The sequence below is a fragment of the Ammospiza nelsoni genome, chromosome 3 (assembly GCF_027579445.1).
Source record: "Ammospiza nelsoni isolate bAmmNel1 chromosome 3, bAmmNel1.pri, whole genome shotgun sequence".
NCBI lineage: Eukaryota > Metazoa > Chordata > Aves > Passeriformes > Passerellidae > Ammospiza > Ammospiza nelsoni.
Genome location: NC_080635.1, coordinates 24536214 through 24556309, shown reverse-complemented (window position 1 = coordinate 24556309; position 20096 = coordinate 24536214). Strand labels below are relative to the sequence as shown.

Genomic DNA, 20096 nt, shown 5'->3' with positions numbered 1-20096 from the left:
CTTAAACACGGACATTAACCTAAACAAACAAAAAAAAAAGAGCTAAAAGATTTTATTTTAAAACAAGCCAAAAAGAGGATTTGTGATAGACGCCAGCATGAACATTTGAAGTAGGAAAACAGACATTTGTCTTTACTGCCACAACCATGACAAAGATACTAACAGCAATAATTTCTCCATCTAGAGCCACTCAGACCACACTTGGGCATGTTCCTTATCATCCGTGGCACCACTTTTGTGCAGCTTATTGCCAGGAGTTAAATCTTAGAGGATCAACCAGCACAACTGTTTAAGCAAACCAAAACTTGATTTAAATGAAAATATTTACTACAATATATATTATTTTCTCAGGGAAGGTTGGATTCTGCAGTCCTTACCAGCTTCTTCCCACCCCTCCTGTGTGTGAGCACACTAAGGAGATGGGCTGAAGCTTGGCAAATTTGAAAACCCTCACTTCTGAGTGCCAAAATCTAGCATCTGTTTCTGTATCATCTGCAGAATTCCGTTCTTGTCTTTAGCACAGTAATACTATTCACTGGGGAAAAAAGCCATAAGGGAAATTAGCAAGCAATCTAGACTGGGAAATGACAGTATTGCAGTAACTGTTGGTTCACAGTAACACTGAATACAAAAAAGGTATCAGTCTCCATCAGACATTGCCAATATTTGTGAAAATAACTCTGGGAATAGAAACACAGAAAATAAACAACCATTATCCATTCCTTTTGATTATACAAACATAATACATATATATATTTGCACTAAAAATATTGAAAAATGAGTCTCACTATCTATTTATGTGCATATGATCACAGGAGTAGAAATTCATTACAGTGCCTATTTTTGTCAATTATATCCATGAATGTCAATAGTAATAACAAGTTAGGTTTGCTCTCAGCTGGAATTTTGCCCACAATTATTTCATTTTAGTGTCCAGTTTGTACCTTGGCAAAAGTCTTCACTGCCCAAGTATCTGACTATATCTATAAACTAACCTGAGCTCTTTATTGATTTTACTTAAATGAAACCTCTCCAGATACAGTTACTACATAATTATAAAGAGTTATAAAAGCACAGAAGTCTGAGATAGGAAAGATTTATTGGGCCACATTTATACTTTTCCAAATGAACTCCTGAAACTAAATGCAAAAATGCACATGTAATTACATGGCCATATTTGTATGGGCAATTACCATGATTACAAACTGGGCAAGTCCCAACAGCCAGTTAAGCATCTGAAATGGTTACATTCATCCCCTGCTGATGAACCACCACCCAGCACACAGATGGCACAAAGTACAGAATATATTTGGATGCAAAATATTCCCAGGCAGCAATACTGAGGCCTTCCATTTTAAAAGCTGACTTACACAACACAAGAAACAAGTACAAGGGCACTACCCAAAACATTTTTTTTAACTTCCTTTTGTTTTTGTCCAATCCATTTTAAGGTCAGAAATGAGACAGAATGGTTTGTATTCCCAGACAGTGAAGTAAGAAGCAGATAGCTGGTGCATATAATAACAAGAAAAATAACCACACAGGGAAACTGAATATAGCTGGAAGCAAAAGATGAGCCAAAATATCTCCTCTATCTGAAATTCTATTAGGTTGGACATCATTCTCAGCATCACAAAGCTACACTTCAGACATATTGAAGAGTGATGGTTTTCATACGCTTTTTCAGTATGGTTCCAATTAAATGAATGGAAAGAAATACAATCCCACATCTTTTTGCTATCTCGAGTCACTGCATTTAAATGCCACCCCAATATATTTTTGTGTAGAATCTAATAGCAAACAGTCACGATACTGGGATGCCTTTCTGTCTGTTTAGAAAAATGCATGCCAGATATGAAATGTTGACCTGTTCTCACATCATGTGCTGTAATTCATTTCTTTCGAGCAGCCCCGTTCACCAAATAATTCCCTTGCTGTTTGGATTTTCTTGTTCATAAAGGCTCAGTCCTGCATTAGTCTTTCTGCACCCAAAATCCCCACTGACTTCCAACAGTCTTTAGGTACACTGGGCATACAGGGTCAGCCCTGTGAAAGTTACATTGCATTGTAGGAGCCCATGTCCCTACAGCCGGCCAGTTCACCTCCCTTTACAATTCCCTTTTACTACAAATTATGGGGACAGAGATGCCCCTTTCAGAGGAGCTGGGGCAGCAGGGGAGGGCAAAAGCAGAGGTCAGCCTCTACACAAAAGCCAACAAGCTTACTGAATAAAAACACAAAAAGAAGAACCTTATTAAGCTGTCATCAGCAGGGTAAGTCTGTGCAAACTATGAGCCCTCCTGCATTGGTGCAGACACCCCAGCTGGACTTTCCAAAAAATAAATGTCAAAATAGAACTATTGCCAAAGTGCTACATTTCCTTTGTGAGGTTATTCAGTCACAAACAGTAGGATCCACCTTTTCCAAACAGGTCTCCAGCCACTTTCCCGAGCTGGGGCTCTGCTGGCTCAGCTCAGCTCTGCTGCCCGGGCTGGGACAGGACTGCTGGAGGGCAAAATGCCCGTGCACAGATCATAGCATTTCCTTAAAAATTACAAGGCACTGTGAATATTCTTTTCTCTCTACAACCACAAAAACTGGCCATTTCCCTCTTTTTTCTTTAATAAACGTGAGATTTCTGTGACTCCCGGAATGTGAACTTCAAGCACACTGCTACCAACTGTAATATAAGTGACAGGCTCAACTGCATTGCACCAGAAGTAAATTTCAGAAACCTAACTCTCTTCTTTTTCAATTTGGGCTGCTATTCTCTTTTAATTTTGACTACAGTAGGACCCAGCTTCTGCCCACAATAGAAAAGTGCCATGAAATACAATCTCACATGTACGAAGAGTGACAGTAGTCAACACTTGATACAACCTTTCTTTTCAGAAATACATGGGGACAGAGTTGCTTAATCAAAACTGGTTGTGTTGAGATTGTATTTTGTAGTGTTTTGGGGCCCAGGGGAAATAAAAAGCTCCTACTAGCCTTTTTCTATGAGCTATTTTCTTAAGCTGCTGTGGTTCAAAACCAGAACAGTACATTTTAGAAGCTCTTACTACTTTATTGCTAAGTTAATATAATATTTTTAGGCAAGCAATCCTTGGATTCACCTTTCATCCTTGAAGCACTCAGACAGTACATCCCTGCAAGAACTGAAATCCCCAGCACAGCCTGATACAGCTACAATTTACCAATACATGATTTGAGACGTTTCTGTCACTTTAAGGTTTATTAATCACTTGTATTTTAAAAATTTCCCCTCCTTGCTGATGGTACATACATCTATAAATATACATACATATACACACAACCACATAAATACACATTTTTTGTATATATGACATATATGTATATGCCTGTTCTGATATCTAACATATACACACAATATTTGCATGCATATTTTAAAATGTTTTATATATTTTAAAAATACATACTAAATATTTGTATATATTGCCAATCAGCCCAAAAGCACATGCAAACCTGTAACATGCAGGGAACCTGGAAAACGCAAGGAACTCAATGTCTAAATTCACTCAAGATAATTCAATGCCCATTTTCCTGCTATAGAATATATAAGATGGTGTTTGAGAAGTAAATTGATTTTTCCCATAGAGATCCAGCAATCAAGCCCTGCAAAGTGCTGAGTTTCACTGGAAAAAGACTCACACATGCAGAACCTTTTTAGAGTGAGACACAAACTGTGTGCTGACAGCTGTGAGATGGGATTTTGTCTGGATTTTGGAACCGAGAGAAAGCAGTGGATAATTCAAATATTAAACTCTAAATTCACAGTTCTGCCTAGGCTTTGTTTATAAATGTATTATTATGATTAGCACTAAACTCCAGGAGAACTAAAAGGAACAAGAATCTCATTCCTGGCACTATTACTAAACATCTTACCAAACATTTTCATTAATAGAAAAATTGGAACATAGTACTCAGAAACAGAGCACTATGTGTATTTACCCATATCTGTTGCTATATCCATAAAGGTCCACAGATATCTCCATATATTTTAGAGGTATATGTGTGTATACATATCCACACATACCTGCTGCTCAGACACATATTATGTTGGCTATAATCTTATGATTTAGTAACTTTATCTCCCTTTTACTCTCCCTGCTTTCCTTACACTCTGAAGTGGAAAATTCTTCTACTAAAAACATTTACAGCACTTTGAATTTGCATTGCACTGCACAAGCTCAAGGCCCAACCCTGCAAATATTTAGTCACTGAAGCAGCCTACTCTTGTAAAGCCTTACAGCAAGACAAATGGATCACTCATACAACCATGATTTCAATGGAAACAGGCTGATATCACTGTCGGCATAGTTCATTATCTTGTAAATAGCCAGATCAGAAGCTCCCCTCACTGCCACAGCACTCAGTTCCACTGCACCACAACTTTAACCCTTTGTCATGACATGATTTTGCATTACAAAACTGTCAAATAATCTCTGTGCATCACATGTTCAGAAATGCTTGTCTTGGATTCATTATAATAAATCCATCTGTATAATTTTTCATTCTTAGGTATGAGTCATATAATTTTGAACTTTATCATGGCAAGCTTTAAAATAAGCTTGGAGTCTATCTGCAGCTTCACAGTCCAAGAAAAAGGCAAGTCTGTCCAAACTAACTTGTTCCAAATTTGGCCTAAAACAATATAAAATACCCATGTCTGGTGTCTGTTACCTAAACTGAGCAGTTCAGCTGAGTGTGATGAAAAATAACAAATCCTTTAAAATTATTCAAAAGTCAATATTAATATTAGCAGAGTGCCTGTGAGAACTAGTTCTTGTCAAGTTTTTCACAGTCATCACTCAAATGAAAAATGGCAACAGAAGATACATGTCATGGGGCATCTACCTGAGCCATCAGATGACTGTGTTGGCACAAAAATCCGTAAAAAACAGCTTTTTAAAAGCCCAGCTTGCATATTTGACACAGACACTTCATAAACCAGGCCTGCGACACTTCCAAGCACAGCCTGAGCTGATGCCTGAATCCACCAACACTGTGTCCATGCCCAGAGCAGGACAGAGGAGCAGAGCTATGCCAGCCCTGGTGCTCCCTTCCAGGGGTCCTCTCCTCCTCCCTGACCAACCACCACATCCCTGCCTGCCCTTCCCAAACACAGCTGCAACTAGAGGACAGAGCATGTGCAAGGGGGCCACAATGATCCATTTCAGAGATAGGATTGGACAGGATATTTCAGCTGGTCAGTTGGAAGGGACAGGAAATCATGTAGTCCAACTTCCTGAGCATTTCAGGGCCAACTAAAAGTTAAAGGATGTTATTGAGGGCATTGTTCAAATGCTTCCTTAATACTCATAGGCTTGGGGCATTGCCCACCTCTCAAGGAAGCCTGTCCTAGTGTTTGACCACCCTCCTTAGTGTTAGGTCTCAACCTTCCCCAGGGCAGCTCTGAATAATTCCCATGTGCCTTACCACTGGATACCAGGGAGAAGAGATTTACCTAGCTATCCTGCTCTGGGGGGCAGGGGGAATGAAAGGATAAGTTACAAAAACCATCTGCTTCCCTCTGCAATTCTGTCCTGGTCATAACTAATTCCAGGCCAGGATATTGACGGCCCAGAATGACCTCGTTCATTCATTGTTGCTCCCATGAAAAATGGCAAGCAGCAAGGGAGAACTTGATCATACCCACATCATCCTGTGGTGACCACTGATCTCTCCAAGCCACTGAGCAGAAGAAGCAGTGCTGGGCTCTCGTCAAAGAAACTGGATGAGGTTGCAAGTCATCAACTCCCATAAAGGAGACAGAAATTCAAACCAGTCTTCTGGAGTGATTTACGTGGCACATAAAACTGAGAAACAACCATAGAAATCATTCAACAAATGATTGGGATTAGTTTTATGAATGCTACTTTTAAAAGGAGGGACAATGTAGCCCTTCTAACTTATGTGATGACATGTGCCTTATGCAAAGTCATTCCTGCCAGCAATTTTGCAAGTTCAACACCCTCTGCCATCTCAAGGAATTCAATGGGAAAAAAAAATACTATTTGGCGACTTCAGCATCAAGATGTGCAGCTTGCCTTCCAGGGACAGGAACAGTTAAGAGTGGGTTTGCAATTGTATCAGCCCTATGCTTCCAGCAGCTCTGGAGTTCTTGTTAACAGATCCTTTCTTCACTCTTAAAAGTGCAGGATAACATCTGGGCCTTTTGGGAAGCAGTCTCACAATAAAGAAGCACTTTCTGTAATTCTTCTTTCCTCGCCAAACCGCATCTGTCTGCTCTCCCTGCCCTTCTCCACTCCAGCCCGAGCTCCTTGGGGCTGTGGGGACATCTGTTAGCAGCAGCAGATGTCTCTGCCGAGCCAGCAGTAGGTGGCACTGCCTGCTTTTTTCTCTCACCACATGAATGCCCATCCCAACACCTTCTGCGACCACCACTAACCATCTCCAAAGGTGCCCAAGAGAGCTAAATACCTCATCTCCTTCAAGGTGCACCTACAATAACGTCAAGCAACGGATTGACTGGGGCAAAGGAGCCACTCCATCACAGCTCCCTAGGCAGTGGTGGTGGCAGCAGTTTCCAGAGGAAGGAGGTGGCCAGCAAGATGTGCCAACCTCCCCTGCTGCTGACAAGATATGACAGGCTCATCTGTCTGGGAGCTGAGGTTCCTCTGATCCCAACACCAGTTAAACAGCCCCTATCAGCCTGGTCTTGCACCCCGTGGTGGCTTCACGAATCTTTAACAAACCTGTCCCAGCTCAACTGAGGGCATTTAGAAAAACATCCCAGTCTAACATGAGCTTCCTGCATGCATTAGTCTGGGGTGCATAGTCAGAGCCCATCCAGCTCCAAAGGTTAAATCTCATTAGGTATTTGGTTTTTGAAGATTTGATCCCCAAAACCTGGGAACCTCTGCTGCCCCATCCAAAAATTAAGAATGACAAATTCTCCACATAGACTCCCATCAGCTGCTACCAGCAAGTGCAGCACTTTCCTCAGATCAGGAGCTCCCAGAGTCCTGATGGCCAAACTCCAGCCAGACAGGGATAAGACTGGTTGTTGGGAATCCTGCACCACTGCCACCACAAAAGGCATTCAATGCTCACCTGCTGGCAACAGGGAAGAGGTCCCTGAGTAGCTGTTTCCACAATAGCACAATCTCCCCTTCCCCCCTGCCTTCTGTGAAAACAACACTTGATTCCTGCAAGAGGGATGGTGAAGGACCAGACCTTCAAGACTCCATACAATCGCCATGCAAATAAGTTTGCACTGGAAATTAATTGTATATTGACTCTCTTCACACTTGGAAAGATTGTCTACTTCCACCTGGAATAAGCAAACCGTATACAAAGCTTTATTATTTTAATTCTCGCATTGAAATTAAAACTGCCCTATCCCGTTGGCAATGCATATGTATAGGGAAACCATCAGGGTAAAAAAAATCTCTTAATTATCACATGTAAAGAAAAGAAAATCCTGTTTAAAAATGGGTATTTAAAAATATTGTGATCGGCTAGCACATCTTAAGTCTACTTGTCAGCAGTAAGTGATGTATTATTTGCAGTCTATTTTAATCAACTAATTTTGCAAGAGACAAATATTCTCCCTGTAAATCATGACCATCTTTAAAAAATCAGCTACAAATACAATAGAGCTAACTGACCCAATTCATATAGAAACCACTTCGATATTTGGATGGTGACTTTTCTAGTGGAGATGCCACCTCAGTATTTCAACCACACACTTTAGCTTCACACTAAAGCTAAAAAAGCCAAATGAACTGGCCTCGTATGAGCAGCCATCAAGCCACTGGTGCTGTTAGTAGCTAAGTGTCTTCCACCAGCATCAGACAAAGCTAAGGCTTATCCCTGAGCTTTTGTGTGTGTTCTTAGAAAGAGCGGTAGCTTCTTCTTAACTGAATCATTGTGAACTCACACTGAAAGTGCTGATAAATAGCTGCCACAGAAATAAACTTGCACTTTTCAAAACGTCTGCAGTTTCAGACCTTCCCTCCCTTCTCTTCAGCAATGCAAAGACGAAGAAAGAATGGCACCACCCTTAATTCTGATACTCCAAGGCTATAATTACATTATTACAGTAAATCAAACATTGCCTTTGTGTCACTACAATTGTGCTCGTTGTTTGAAATTAACTGCAAATGGTTTGATTTTCTTTTTTTCTTTTCTTCCTCAAATATGGGCAGGGAGGAATTAAAGCACTCTAAATCATCTCCCCCACTAAAATGCTCAGAAAGCCAGGATTCAGACAGCAGCATTTGAACTCTGCAAGAAAAGAAATCGCAGCACGGAGTGAAAGGAAGAGATCGGGCACTGCATTCGACAGAGCAATTAGCGGGCAAAGCAATTAGCGGGCCGCTAAATCCTCTGTTACAACAAATCAGTGACCCAGTTCCCCCTCTTCCCCAGTGCCCTTCATTATAAAATCAACTTTAATGAACTACCCCTCTCTCCGCCGCTCCAAAGCAAATACATTTCCACTGCAGCCTGCACCTGCCCTTCCCAGCGGCTGCCGCCCCACGGAGCCCCGGGCAGCCCCAGACGGTGGGGACAGGGGGAGCGACGGCCCAGCGCTGCCCCTCCGTGCAAGTGACGGAGCAGAGCGTGGAAATGCAAACAGGAAGGCAAGCTGCCGTCGCTTCAGCATTGCCTAATGCGAAACCACTCTTGCTAGTTTTCCGTGTTTCTTTTGCTAGTCTTGATTCACCACATCTGCCAGAGCTGACACATCTGGCTCCTTCCCCGGGCGGAGGGCACGGTGGATATGTCAGCATATTGTCTAAAGGCACTGGTACTTTCTGGAAAGAGCTTTTTTCCCCTCTATCATATATTCGTACAACAATCAAGTCTTTTTAAAAGGATGGCTGAAAAAAAAAAAAAAAAAAAAAAAAAAAAAAAAAAAAAAAGCTGATTTTGACAAGAGACAGGCCAGAATGAGAACTGCTGAGACAGTAAAGAACAAGCCTGTTATCTTACAAACTACACTTCAGGCTGTCAGCTGCCAGAGATTTACAGGAAAACCCCCTTTCCTAGGACTGAACCGACACGAAACTTTATTTTCAGCAAAAGAAACCCATGAAGGCACCAGGCCCTGACCGGGGCCGGGGACACCCGGGAGGGCTCCAGCTGAGGCACGCCTGCGTGGCCGCCTCCCCGGGGTCGCTCCCGCCCACGCCCGCGGCGTGGGGAGGCGGAGGAAGAAGAGCTCCCGCTCGCCTCCAGCGCCGGGCGGCCGCCGAGGAGCGCCCCGGTGAGCGCCGCCGCCTGCTCCACCCCTGCCGGCCCCGCTGCCCCAGCCGGGGCTGCCGCCAGCCCTGCCCGGCCCGGTGACAGGAGGGTGGCACGTCCTTCCCGCTATTTATAGCAGCCGGATCGTGTTTGGATATGCCGGGGACCTCCGGGGAGGGGGGGAAAAGGAGCGAAAGGTAAGAAGCAAAGGCAGGGAAGCCCCCGGGCCTCGCTGGCCCAGAAGATGTGGCACAGCGCCTTTGGCATCTGTAGCCAGCGCGGTCCTCCCGCTCCAATGGGAGCTGAAGCGCCTGTCAAAAGCCAGAGGAAGGAGGAGACGCTGGCTTTTGAACGGATTCCTCTGCCTCGGCAGCAAACCCTGGACAGTGAATTCTAAGCCCGGGGCCGGCTTTTGCTGAAAACAGGTTAAAAATCATGAAGTCAGCCGACCCTGTCCTGTGTGAAATTTTAACAGAGGCATAACCAATATATTTCATGTTATTCCCTGGTGCCCCATTTTCCACATCGGTTCCACGGCTCCTGCATGACACCGGACACTTGCTCCTGGCCCACAGCGCTGTCCCGACAGTGCCCAGATAGTGCCTGTCAGGTCGATATCCACCGTCTCCTTCCAAGGTAATGCCTTATCACCCTGGCTCAGGCCGCAGCACCCCGGCCCCGTGCGCCCCACAACGCGGGGCGTTAAACAACAAAGGGGACACGTTCGGGGCTGCGGGGTTCCCCTCCCGGCCTGGCAGCACCGCGGAAGATGCTGCAGCAGGAGGGCAGGCGAAAGGAAACACAATGACAAAATCGGAACGAATCTGAAAACATGTTTCTGCTTTAAGCGTAATCTATTTTTAAATGGGGTGGCATGTAAATATGAAGCCCTAGCTAACAGACGGGATTTTTGCCCATGAGAGCATTTTCCCAGCACGGAGGCTGGGCGTGTTTCTCCTGGCGCTGGTGGAAGTGCCTGCTCATCCTGCAGCTCCTCCTGCCCCGGCCTCGCCTGCGCTTCCCCCCTTTGGAGTCCACCTGACATCCCGGACCGGAAAAGTAAATTACTGTGGCTCCCCCACAACATCTCGAACCGGAGAAGGTAATTCCTGCGGCTCCCGAGAAGGTCTGCTGTGGGGGGAAGCAGGGCGCCGGGCAACCTCGGCAGTGCTTCCAGAGACCCCCTGCCCACACCTGCGAGGACAGACAGCACACCCCACTTCCTTTTCATGAGAAGGATGGCTCCAAATTAATGCCAAATTAATCCTTCCAGAGAAGAAAACTACAGATGAGTAAAACGGGAAAGAAATGCTAGTGCCTACCAAAATGACTCAACTTTAAAAAACCCATGCTGGCCAACTCTCACTAAGAAAAAAAACATTCAAAACATAACCAGTCTTGGGGGGGAAACAAAATCCTCTCAGAGCAACCAGTAACGATGGCTGCACTGAAGCATGGCTTTTCCAAACAGAATTCATCATAGTTTAAGAGGAAAAATTAATATCCTTCCAAGAAGTGCAGGGTTTTGTGGTTTGCAAGACGTTGTTGTCTCTATGCATTATAGTTAAGACTTGGCCCCTCAGAGGAAGGAAGGAAGGAAGGAAGGAAGGAAGGAAGGAAGGAAGGAAGGAAGGAAGGAAGGAAGGAAGGAAGGAAGGAAGGAAGGAAGGAAGGAAGGAAGGAAGGAAGGAAGGAAGGAAGGAAGGAAGGAAGGAAGGAAGGAAGGAAGGAAGGAAGGAAGGTTGGTTAATATCTATTTTCTTGTAGTGGATAAATCATGACTAGCCTTTCTTTGAACAGTTTATGAAACTCGAGAGCTTTGATCGCTGGGATCTGAAGTTCTCGTGGGGGAGCTGGTACTCCTGCTGCAGCTGCTGAAGAAGAAACACAAAACTCCTTTACCCGATTCAGTTCAAAAAGCACCTACTGTGAGACCGTCTGGTCTAACGTTCATTTTTTATTCTACTGCAACGCTCATGCTATGCGAAACGCAATAGGAATTTCCATACCAGCATTTACATCCAAATGGACCCGCTGAGATTCATGCTGATGTGTAACAGCCCTACAATGCAGCCCCTTCTGGCAAGTGCCGCGGTGCCGGCGCACCGGCCAGCAGGGCTCCCACCCGGCCTGTCCTGGTGAGCCCCTGGGCTGGCCCGTGTGCCGGGGCTGCGCGGATCCAGCTGAGCCCGCCGGGAGTCCCGGCAGAGGCTGCCAGGGGTGATCCCACCGCTGCCTTCCCTCCGGGATACCGGAGCCAGCGGCGCTTGCATTCCAGCCGGCCTTTACTGCCCGCATTCGGGGGGTGTTTGTGGATTTCCGAGTCCTTCCTCAGCCTCCCCCTGGCCCCTTTCCTCACCTCAATATTAGTTTTGTTTACGAGGAAGCGGGATCAGAGCGCACGCCGCAGGGCCGGCCGCGGCGGGGGGATGCCGGGCAGGAGGGGGAACGCGCCGCATCCCGCACCGCTCCCGGCCCTGCCCAGGGCCCGGGGCGATTCACTTGTCGCCGGGGGGTGAGCACCGCCGCTGCCAGCGGAAAGCGCCCACGGACGCGCCTTCCCGCGGACACGCGATGGGGACGGGAGGTACGGGACCGCCGTGTCGGGGACAGGGACATCTGCCCCGGCGACCGCGACCCCCGCCACTGCTGCCCACGGAACGGGGGAAGGGGGAGTGTGTGCGAACTCTCGGGAGCTCCCCGGCACGGTCCCGGCCGGCTCCCCGCGCATGGCGGGAGTGCCGGCGACAGCTCCGACAGGTTGCCCGCGGCGGGACTGAGAGCGCCGGGGAAAAGCAGCGCGACCCACCCGCCCCGGCGAAGCTCTGCGGCCGGAGCCGCGTACCTGCAGGACATTGGTGTGGCGCAGCCGCTGCAGCAGGATCATCTCCTTGACGATCTTGTAGGCGGCGAGGCGGTAGCAGTCGCCCAGGGCGGAGAACTGCCGCACGCAGTGGGCGATGTCGTGCCCGCCGAAGTCCACCGCCTTCAGGGCCACGGCCAGCGTGCGGTTGAGCACCGCCTTGTAGACCGCCTTGGTGTAGCCCGAGCCCAGGTACTGCACGCCGCTGACATCGCGGATGTCGCGGCAGCCCAGCAGCGGCGGCTCCAGCGAGAGCTCGGCCCACGGCCCCGCCGCCGCTCGGCCCCGCGGCCCCGGCGGCCGCGGCTGCTCCGCCGAGGTGCGCGGCGGCGCCAGGTCCATCAGGCGCCGCTCCCGCGGCCGCAGCGGCCGCCGCCCCGCCGCCGCCCGGTGCTGCCGGTAGCGCAGCACCTCCTCGTAGCGCTCGCGGATCTGCCGCGCCAGGGCGGCCTGGCCGCCGCCGATCTCCTCCTCCGGCGGGTAGAGGGGGGCGCCGGGCGGGGAGGGGGGCGGCAGCTCCTCGCGGGGCGGCGGCGGGTGCTCGGGGCCGCCGGGGATGAAGAGGAGGTTGAGCAGGGTGCCCAGGAGGAAGGCGAGGCAGCAGCCGGCCGCCACCGCCGTCTTCCTGCGCCTCATCGCCACTTCGCTGACGGCTTGTCCAGCCTTTCGGGCTTCTCTCCTCTCGCCCCTTCCCCGGGAACCAGCTCCGAGGCTTTTTTTTTTTTTCCTCCTTTTTTTCTCCCCCTTTTTTTTCCCCCCTCTCCAGGCTATGCCGGCGGCAAAACGGCCCCGGGCGCTCAGCCGGAGCTCAGCCCCTTACGACGCGCCCGCATGACACTTGCCTCCCTGCTTTTAAGGCTCTGAAGCACTTATTATTAGCGGGACGCGGGGCGGGCGGGCGGGGGGATCCCGGTCCCGCTGCCCCCGCCGACGCGCGCTGATTGACAGCCCGGCCCTTCCCGCGGCCCGGCCGAGCAGCAGGGGGGCCTGGGAAACGTAGTCCCCCGCAGCAGCCCCGCCGGCCGCCGGGGAACCCGGGAGCCGGGACTACATCTCCCAGGCTCGGCCGAGCCCCCCGGCGGGGAAGGCGCGGAGAGGGGCGGGACGGGCGGGCGGACCCCCCCGGCGGGCGCTACCGGGCAGGGCGGGCCCCGGGCGCTGCCGCCGGGCGGAGACGGAGGGAGGGAAGCAGGCAGCTCTGTGCCTGTGGCTCTTCCCACGCGTGGCAGCGGGGAAAGTCGCGCCGGCAGCGGTTTGGGCGGGATGCCCTTATCCCCTTCCCCGGCAGCCGAGGGGTTTGGGGGGTGTGTTGTACGAGCATCCACGTATCACCACACAAAGGGTTCGATGTATTTTCCACACCAAAATAAAGCGAAAGGAGGCGGCTGCAGCCCGGAGCTGCGGGTTCGTCATTCGCAGTGAAAATTGCAGCGGTCGCGCCTCCTCCAGCCGCGGCACAGCGCGGAGGAGAGCGGAGAGGGGATGGGGCTGCGTGTCACCCACGGGAAAGAACAGCCACAAATCACAGGCTCGGCAGGGGGTAGCCCCTGCCCCGTTGGAGATGTGAATTGCAGGGGTAAGCGCTAATGACATGGTTATCCATCAAGCCCACATTACGATGCTGTTAGCAACTAATTAACAAATACAATCAGCCCGCGAAACTTCCACAAAGGAGAGACCATCAACAAGAGAAAAGCCGTAAAGAGTCAGGCGAGGCAAAGTTCACCACAATAGAAGTGGGAAATCATTTCCAATAAGGGAAAGGGACGAGACATTTCGGTAATACACATCGGAGAGACCGTACGGGGGAAAAAAAAAAAACACAAAAAAAAACCAAACAAACAAACAAACAAACAAAAAAAAACAAAACAAAAAAAAAAGAAAAAAAGAAAACCAAAACAGCAGCCGCGGTTCCCGGGAACTAGCGATCAGTGATCGTCAACCTTTCCTCCAGCTCTGACAAAAAGCGGAGCTCGGGGTAACTCAGCCCTCAGACTCCGCCCGTCCGCTGCCGGCGCCCAGAGCCGCGGGGAAGCGCCCGGGGACCGGAGGCAGCGGCGAGACCGGGAGGAGGCAGCCTCGGCAGGGGATACGGAGACCGACCGTCTCTCCAGCAGCCTCGGAGCCTTTCTGTCGCCGCTCTCCGAGAGCCCTCCGCAGGCAGCGGGAGCACGGCCCACCCGCGGCCCCGCACACGGCGCGGGCAGAGGCTCGGGCTGCTGCCGGACCGGGCGCCCATCCCCGCGGGACTCCCGAGCCTGGCACCAACCACCGCCGAACAGTGACGGGAGGGAGCGTAATCACCAATTAAAATAAAAATAACAACTGTAGGAAGGGGGGGCTGTCTGCCCCCGGAGGGACAGCGGGCTCCCTCCCCGGCGCCCAGCCCAGCCCAGCCTCCGCGGGCGCGCCGCTGCCGCATCCCGCTGCGCGCTGCCCCGCGGTGCTCGCTGCGCCCGCCGGGGCGGTGCCACCTGCCCTGCCCGCGGGTGAGGACCGCGGCTCGGGGGAAGCTTTCATGGATGGGGTGGGATTTTTGGTTGGTTGGGGGTTCGGGTCTTCTTTTGTTTCTTTTGGGGGGTTGGAGGTTTTTTCCTTTCCTTCATCGTTTCTGCTCTTACCTATCGGGAGCAGCGTCTTACTCTCCAGAGGCAGCCCATTCCCGCTGCTATAAGTGGGATTTTCACGGGTGGCAGGCCGTTTTTATGGGTTTCTTTCCAAAGCAAAGGCGTTCCTAACGGCAGGAAATGCACTTCCAAAGACATTGTGACACCTGCAGCCCTCCCTGTTTTCAGCGGGATGCCCCCAGCCCCCGCCGGCGGCAGGAAGCTCGGGATGCCTTCCCGCGATAGGTGCGGGAGATCTGAACGCACCGGCCCTCCCCCGCTGCCGAGCCCTTCCTCCGCCGGCCCTGGCAGGGCAGAGGGCTCCTGGAGGGACTCGAGGCATTCTTACCCAGCCGGCCAGCCCGTACCCAGCGCTGCAGCCAAGCCAGCGCCGAGGGGCCAGCGCTGCGCTCCTCCCGCTGCCCGCCGTCCTGCGGGGAAATCACGGCGATTTGTCCGTGCCTTTGAAACGTGCACGCTCGGCTGGATTTACGGCTTGGTTGATACGAGCCAACACTTTTTATTATTGCACAGATAAGAGTCAGAATATAGCCGCGCTCAGGCGGAGCGCTTGTGCAAGCCCATAGAGGGGGCGGCCCTGGGATCATTTGGAATATTGTTTACAGGCCAGACCGGGGGTGACCCGAGGCCAGCGGGCTCACGGAGCGAGGAGCGGCTTCTCCGAGGGGCCGTGCCCGCAATGAGAGAGGAGTGTGGCCCTGGGGATGCTGCAGCCCCGTGGGGGCTGCTGCAGGGCCAGCGCGGAGAGAAGAGAGATCTTGCTTTGCCTTGCACCCCGCACGGCACCCGCAGCAGTGTTTGGAGGAGATGCGCATCCCCCGAGGCGGGGCAGTGCCCCCGTCCCTTGCAGGCCGGGAGGAGGAGGGTCCGCAGCGACACGGGGGCTCCCCGTAAGCATCCCCGGGCTTGTGCACCCTCCGTGTTTGCGCAGTTTACAGGAACACAACCGGACTACAAAACAGATGCTCCGCAACAGCGGGTCACCTGTTTTTCACATCATGCTCGGTCTCAAAGCCGGTTTTCTTCATTATATCCTTCCCGACAGATACCACGAAATACATCACTCATTTAGATATGGGAGCCGACCTCTGGAGGACGACTTGCGCGCAGCACTTTGATGTTGAGAGACAGATTTCCAAAGATAGAAAGCCCCTTCGATGTTTCTAATTACCCCGCGCCCGGGGCCTGCCACGGATTAGGGCGGCGGTGCCGGGGCGGGGGCACGGCCCGGATCGGCCCGGCCCGGCCCGGCTGCGAGGGAAGGGGCGATCCGCCTCCTCCGTGCGCCGGCCAGAGAGAACGACACGGCTGCACCAGCCGAGCTCCGCTGGAGCCATCAGCGAGCGAGAAGGGGCAGCAGGCTGCGCTGAGCGCCCAGCGCCGCCCCGCCGCGGGAGGAGGTTTGGGAGCAGGCGGGATCTGCTCCCGCAGCCAAGGCCCTTCTGCAAGAGGCTGCGCTGAAAGCATTACAGCCCTTGCTAACACTTCTGCTCACATGCGAGCCTTTTATCTCGGCAGCGCTGTTGGAAAAGCTGAATCACCGCGGAGAAAGTGAGGACTGAGGGGTATTTTTTTCATATGCAACAAGCTGCTCTTTATTTAATCCTCACAGCCCCTATTTCTATCAATATTCCTGGAGCTGAGAGATCAAACACGGAAAAATTAAAACCATGCTACCACACTAAATAAGATTAAGATCGCGGCAATACATTGGCTTCTCCCTGGGGAAATAATTTTGTTGCTGCAGGAGCCATGGCCATCCTACAGGCAAAGCTTGTGTTCAAGGAATGGGTGATGGGAAAGACAGTTGGGAATTGCCTCCAAACCCAGCCAGGATCCACCTCAAACCCCAAGCTCCTGTGCCCTTCTGCTCCCAGCCTAACTGCTTGGGCACTACTTCTCTATGGAGTCAAGGAAATTCGCTATGCTGAGCTCCATTACCCCTGTTTTACTCTCACCTGCAGGCATCTTCAAGTGAGTCCCACTGTTGGTCTCACGAGATTTTGACTCCAGGCCCCAAAAAAGAAGTTCCACATTTTCTAGCATAGGTAGCTTCAAGATCTCAAAAAACCACAAATGGAAGCTTGCAGCTGGAATAATTCAGTTTCTGCTGAGGAAGCTTGTTCTTTCAGAACTGTCCTGTGCTCACATGATTCCTCTTTGACACTTAAGGAATTAATTTTATTTTAAATTTTAGATTACATCATAACCTTCTGAATTCCTGGCTGTCTATTCTGGCTGCTTACGTGGAAGAAGAGTTTCTTGTAAAGTCCACCCTCAGACATGAGGCCAGAAGTCTGTTGAAAACAGAATCTACAGACTGCATGCCTTTTCACTGAGGGGTCTTCCATGGCCAGCCTCTCCTTCATTCCCTGCTTTGCCAAGGACTTGTCAGCTTCCAGGGCAGGGTGGAAAGCCTCTATTTCCTCAGGGATGTGGGGCCAGCAGTGGACCCTTGCACACATACATTTTGTAGCCTTCTTTAAGTTTTCTTACAATCTCTATCATGTTTTTTACTTTAAACAGGATCTCTTTTTCTGATGTTCTTTCTTTTCTCTGAGGAAACCCATTCCCTTGTATATTTGAAGCAAGCTGAGATGCAGCCAATTGTATTAGTGCTGGCTGGAGCAAAAATGCATAATGAAACACTGGATGTGTGGTGTGAGTCCAAAATAAATGGTCACTAGCAGAGCCAGCAAAAACCTACGAGCTCAGATAGCCTGCAAAAAAAGAAAAGCTTGGATTTTACCTGCAGTGCTTTGCAGGTACATTTTCCAAAGGGAAAAATGTACTTTGGAGTTTAGAGAGCTTGGGAAGAGACACTGGGGTACTGAGCCTTTTTCATTACGTTTGTGAATTGTGATGATTCTGGCATTTTTCGTGAATGCAGCATCTGTAAGTGGGAGAAAGTGTTTTATCTCCTAACCTGTTATTCTCAAAGCACAGCAGTTCGGGTTTTATGTGCCAGATGTCAGTATGCCCTGATTCTTCAGGCACTTGGGATTAAAGCTTCCTTGTATCAGAGAGGTGTTATAAGGATAACTCTGTTAATGTATGTGGAAATCTGGTACTGCAGCGATAAAGACCCTGTAAATATTTACACAGACAGACGAGCTCATGGAAATTTTACATTATTAGCTTAACTTCATTACAAGGAAGTAGTTGAGAAAGTCAGCAGTATATTACATTAGCTTCTTTTTTTTTTAATTAAACATTGACAACACATATGGTGCTGCTTCAAGCCACTAGATTTAGAGGGTCACTCTTTTAAATATTTTACAATCTGCAGGGAAATATCAAGTCTCAGGCAAAGGAGAAAAAGAAACATAGATGCTATAGGAATAAATCTTGCCAGTCAGACCTTTTACACTTTTAAGAGTTAATAAAATAGTGAGTAAAGAACAACCAGAGAAAATAATTTATTTGGACATTCAAAAGCCTTTTGATAAACACCCATACAAGAAACTGTTAAGGAAATTTGGTAAGCACAAAGTGAGAGGTAAAGTCCTGTCATGGGTTAAAATCTGGTTATAAATGGGTGTGGAATAAATGGCCAATTCTAGTAGGGAAAGAGATTAATAATGAGGTGCCCTAGAGAGTGAGACTCAGACCAATATTGTTTAATGCTTTATTAATAACCTGGGGGTGAATAGTGAAGTGGCAAAAGTTGATGTCAATAGAAAAGTACTTAGCTTAGGTCAGGAGCAACTCCAGAAGAATTTAATAAAATGGCAGGACCATATGCAGAAGTATGAGGGCAGCTTGGGAAGTGCCTTCAGAACCTACAGCAGCTCTTTTGCTCCATCTGGCACATGAGTGTGCTCTAAAAAAAGCTAGGGGTAGGTAGTCAGAGAACAGGCAGACATTTCCTAGCATCTCAAGTACTTTTTGACTCTTTTCAATTGCTCTTTTCAGCTCCCCTAGTTAGTCATGCCAGGAGGAAAAAGTGAGCTCCCACATGGCCCCTCTACCAGTCTCTGAGTAATATCTCCACAAGCTCCTCCAGTAATTCTTAAAAAAAAACAACAATTGTGAGTTTCCATGGCTGATCATTTCCTGAGGACATGCCAAAAACTCTGGAGGTCGCCTCTCACAGACATTTTAAAAATTATATGTTCAGTCTGACTAGCATGGCATGGTAACAAACCTCAGGTCCACTTAGTCTGAGGGTGTAAGCTCAAAGTGGTGCCTGGCACCTGGAAAAACAAAACCTGCCAGCCCAGCTGGGGTGCAAATATCTGTGTGAACATAGTGGTCTCTTTATCTGGTGCATAAAATAAGTGATAAAGGCACAAGCAGCTACCTGGATAATTGGGAGAGTTGTTTAGAGTTGTTTACTCTGCAACTTCTTCTTCCCGCTGATTTCTGTGTGGCTGCCTCTTAACTGAGCTGTGCTGATGTGAAATGCAGCACCCTGAGCTGGCACAGGCCTGGTCTCACCCTGCAAGGTCTGTTTGAGCCTGCTGTGCAGACAAATGTACCCTCAGCACTCTGCATCGACCATGGCACCTTCTGTCACCTCAGTGCTGCCAGTGCTCAGTCCCAGCTGCTCTGTCCCTGCAGTGCCACCCAAACACAGCCCAGGTTTTTAGAGGTAATGACGTTCATGGGAGTTCAAACGGCTGGTTTTCACAGGGATTTAGTATTGTTTTGTTTTTACCCAGTGGGTCATTTCCAAGGATACTATTCTGGAAAAGAAAGCAACTCATAAAGAAAGATTTTTTTAAATCCTCTTGATATGGCTTGTAAAGTATTTTGAAGTACCAGCAACAAAAGAAATTATTTTTAAATCCCCTCTTTCATTTCACGATTTACATTACATTAGAACTGCCCTGTGTCCCCAGCATTGGAACTCCAGAGGAGTAGGTGGGGCTCAATACCCAAGGGGAACTGGAAGGTGTCACACCCCAGGTGAGAAGTCCACATGCACATGGGAAGTGACTTACCTCTGGTCCTGCAGCACCCAGGAGACACTTCAAGGCTCTCCCCTCTCAGTGAACCACACTGCCTTGCCTTATCCCCACGTTTGTAGCTCAATCCAAGCTCTCCATGGCTTGGAGGCACTCTTGGGATTCTTACCTTTACTTCTTTTTTTTCATAGTCTGAAATGGAAAACCACACACATGCACATAGCATCTGGTCAGCCTAATAAACAATAACCTAATACTTTAATGCAGGGGGTGGGCTCCCAGTGTGAATGGGCTTCCTTTGTGGAGCTCCATGAATTGACATCAAATGAAATGAGCATTCTCTTCTTCGCTTCTGAAGAAACACCTTCTTCCTTCTCTTCTGAAGAAGCACCTTCAGAAGCGCTGGTCTAACCACTCAGTATGTGGAACCAGGGTTCTGCTGAGGATCACTCTGGACAG

At 49.4% G+C, this 20096-nt stretch overlaps 1 protein-coding gene across 1 annotated transcript in view; it reads right to left on the bottom strand.

The window, feature by feature from the left end:
• Positions 1 to 13046, bottom strand: part of PKDCC (protein kinase domain containing, cytoplasmic) — a 36299-nt gene extending 23253 nt beyond the window's left edge. The window contains exon 1 of the mRNA XM_059468147.1: positions 12083 to 13046. Within this exon, the coding sequence (XP_059324130.1) occupies positions 12083 to 12736 (654 nt within the window). The 5' untranslated portion in view covers positions 12737 to 13046. The remainder of the gene's footprint in view (positions 1 to 12082) is intronic.
• Positions 13047 to 20096: the final 7050 nt, after the last annotated feature.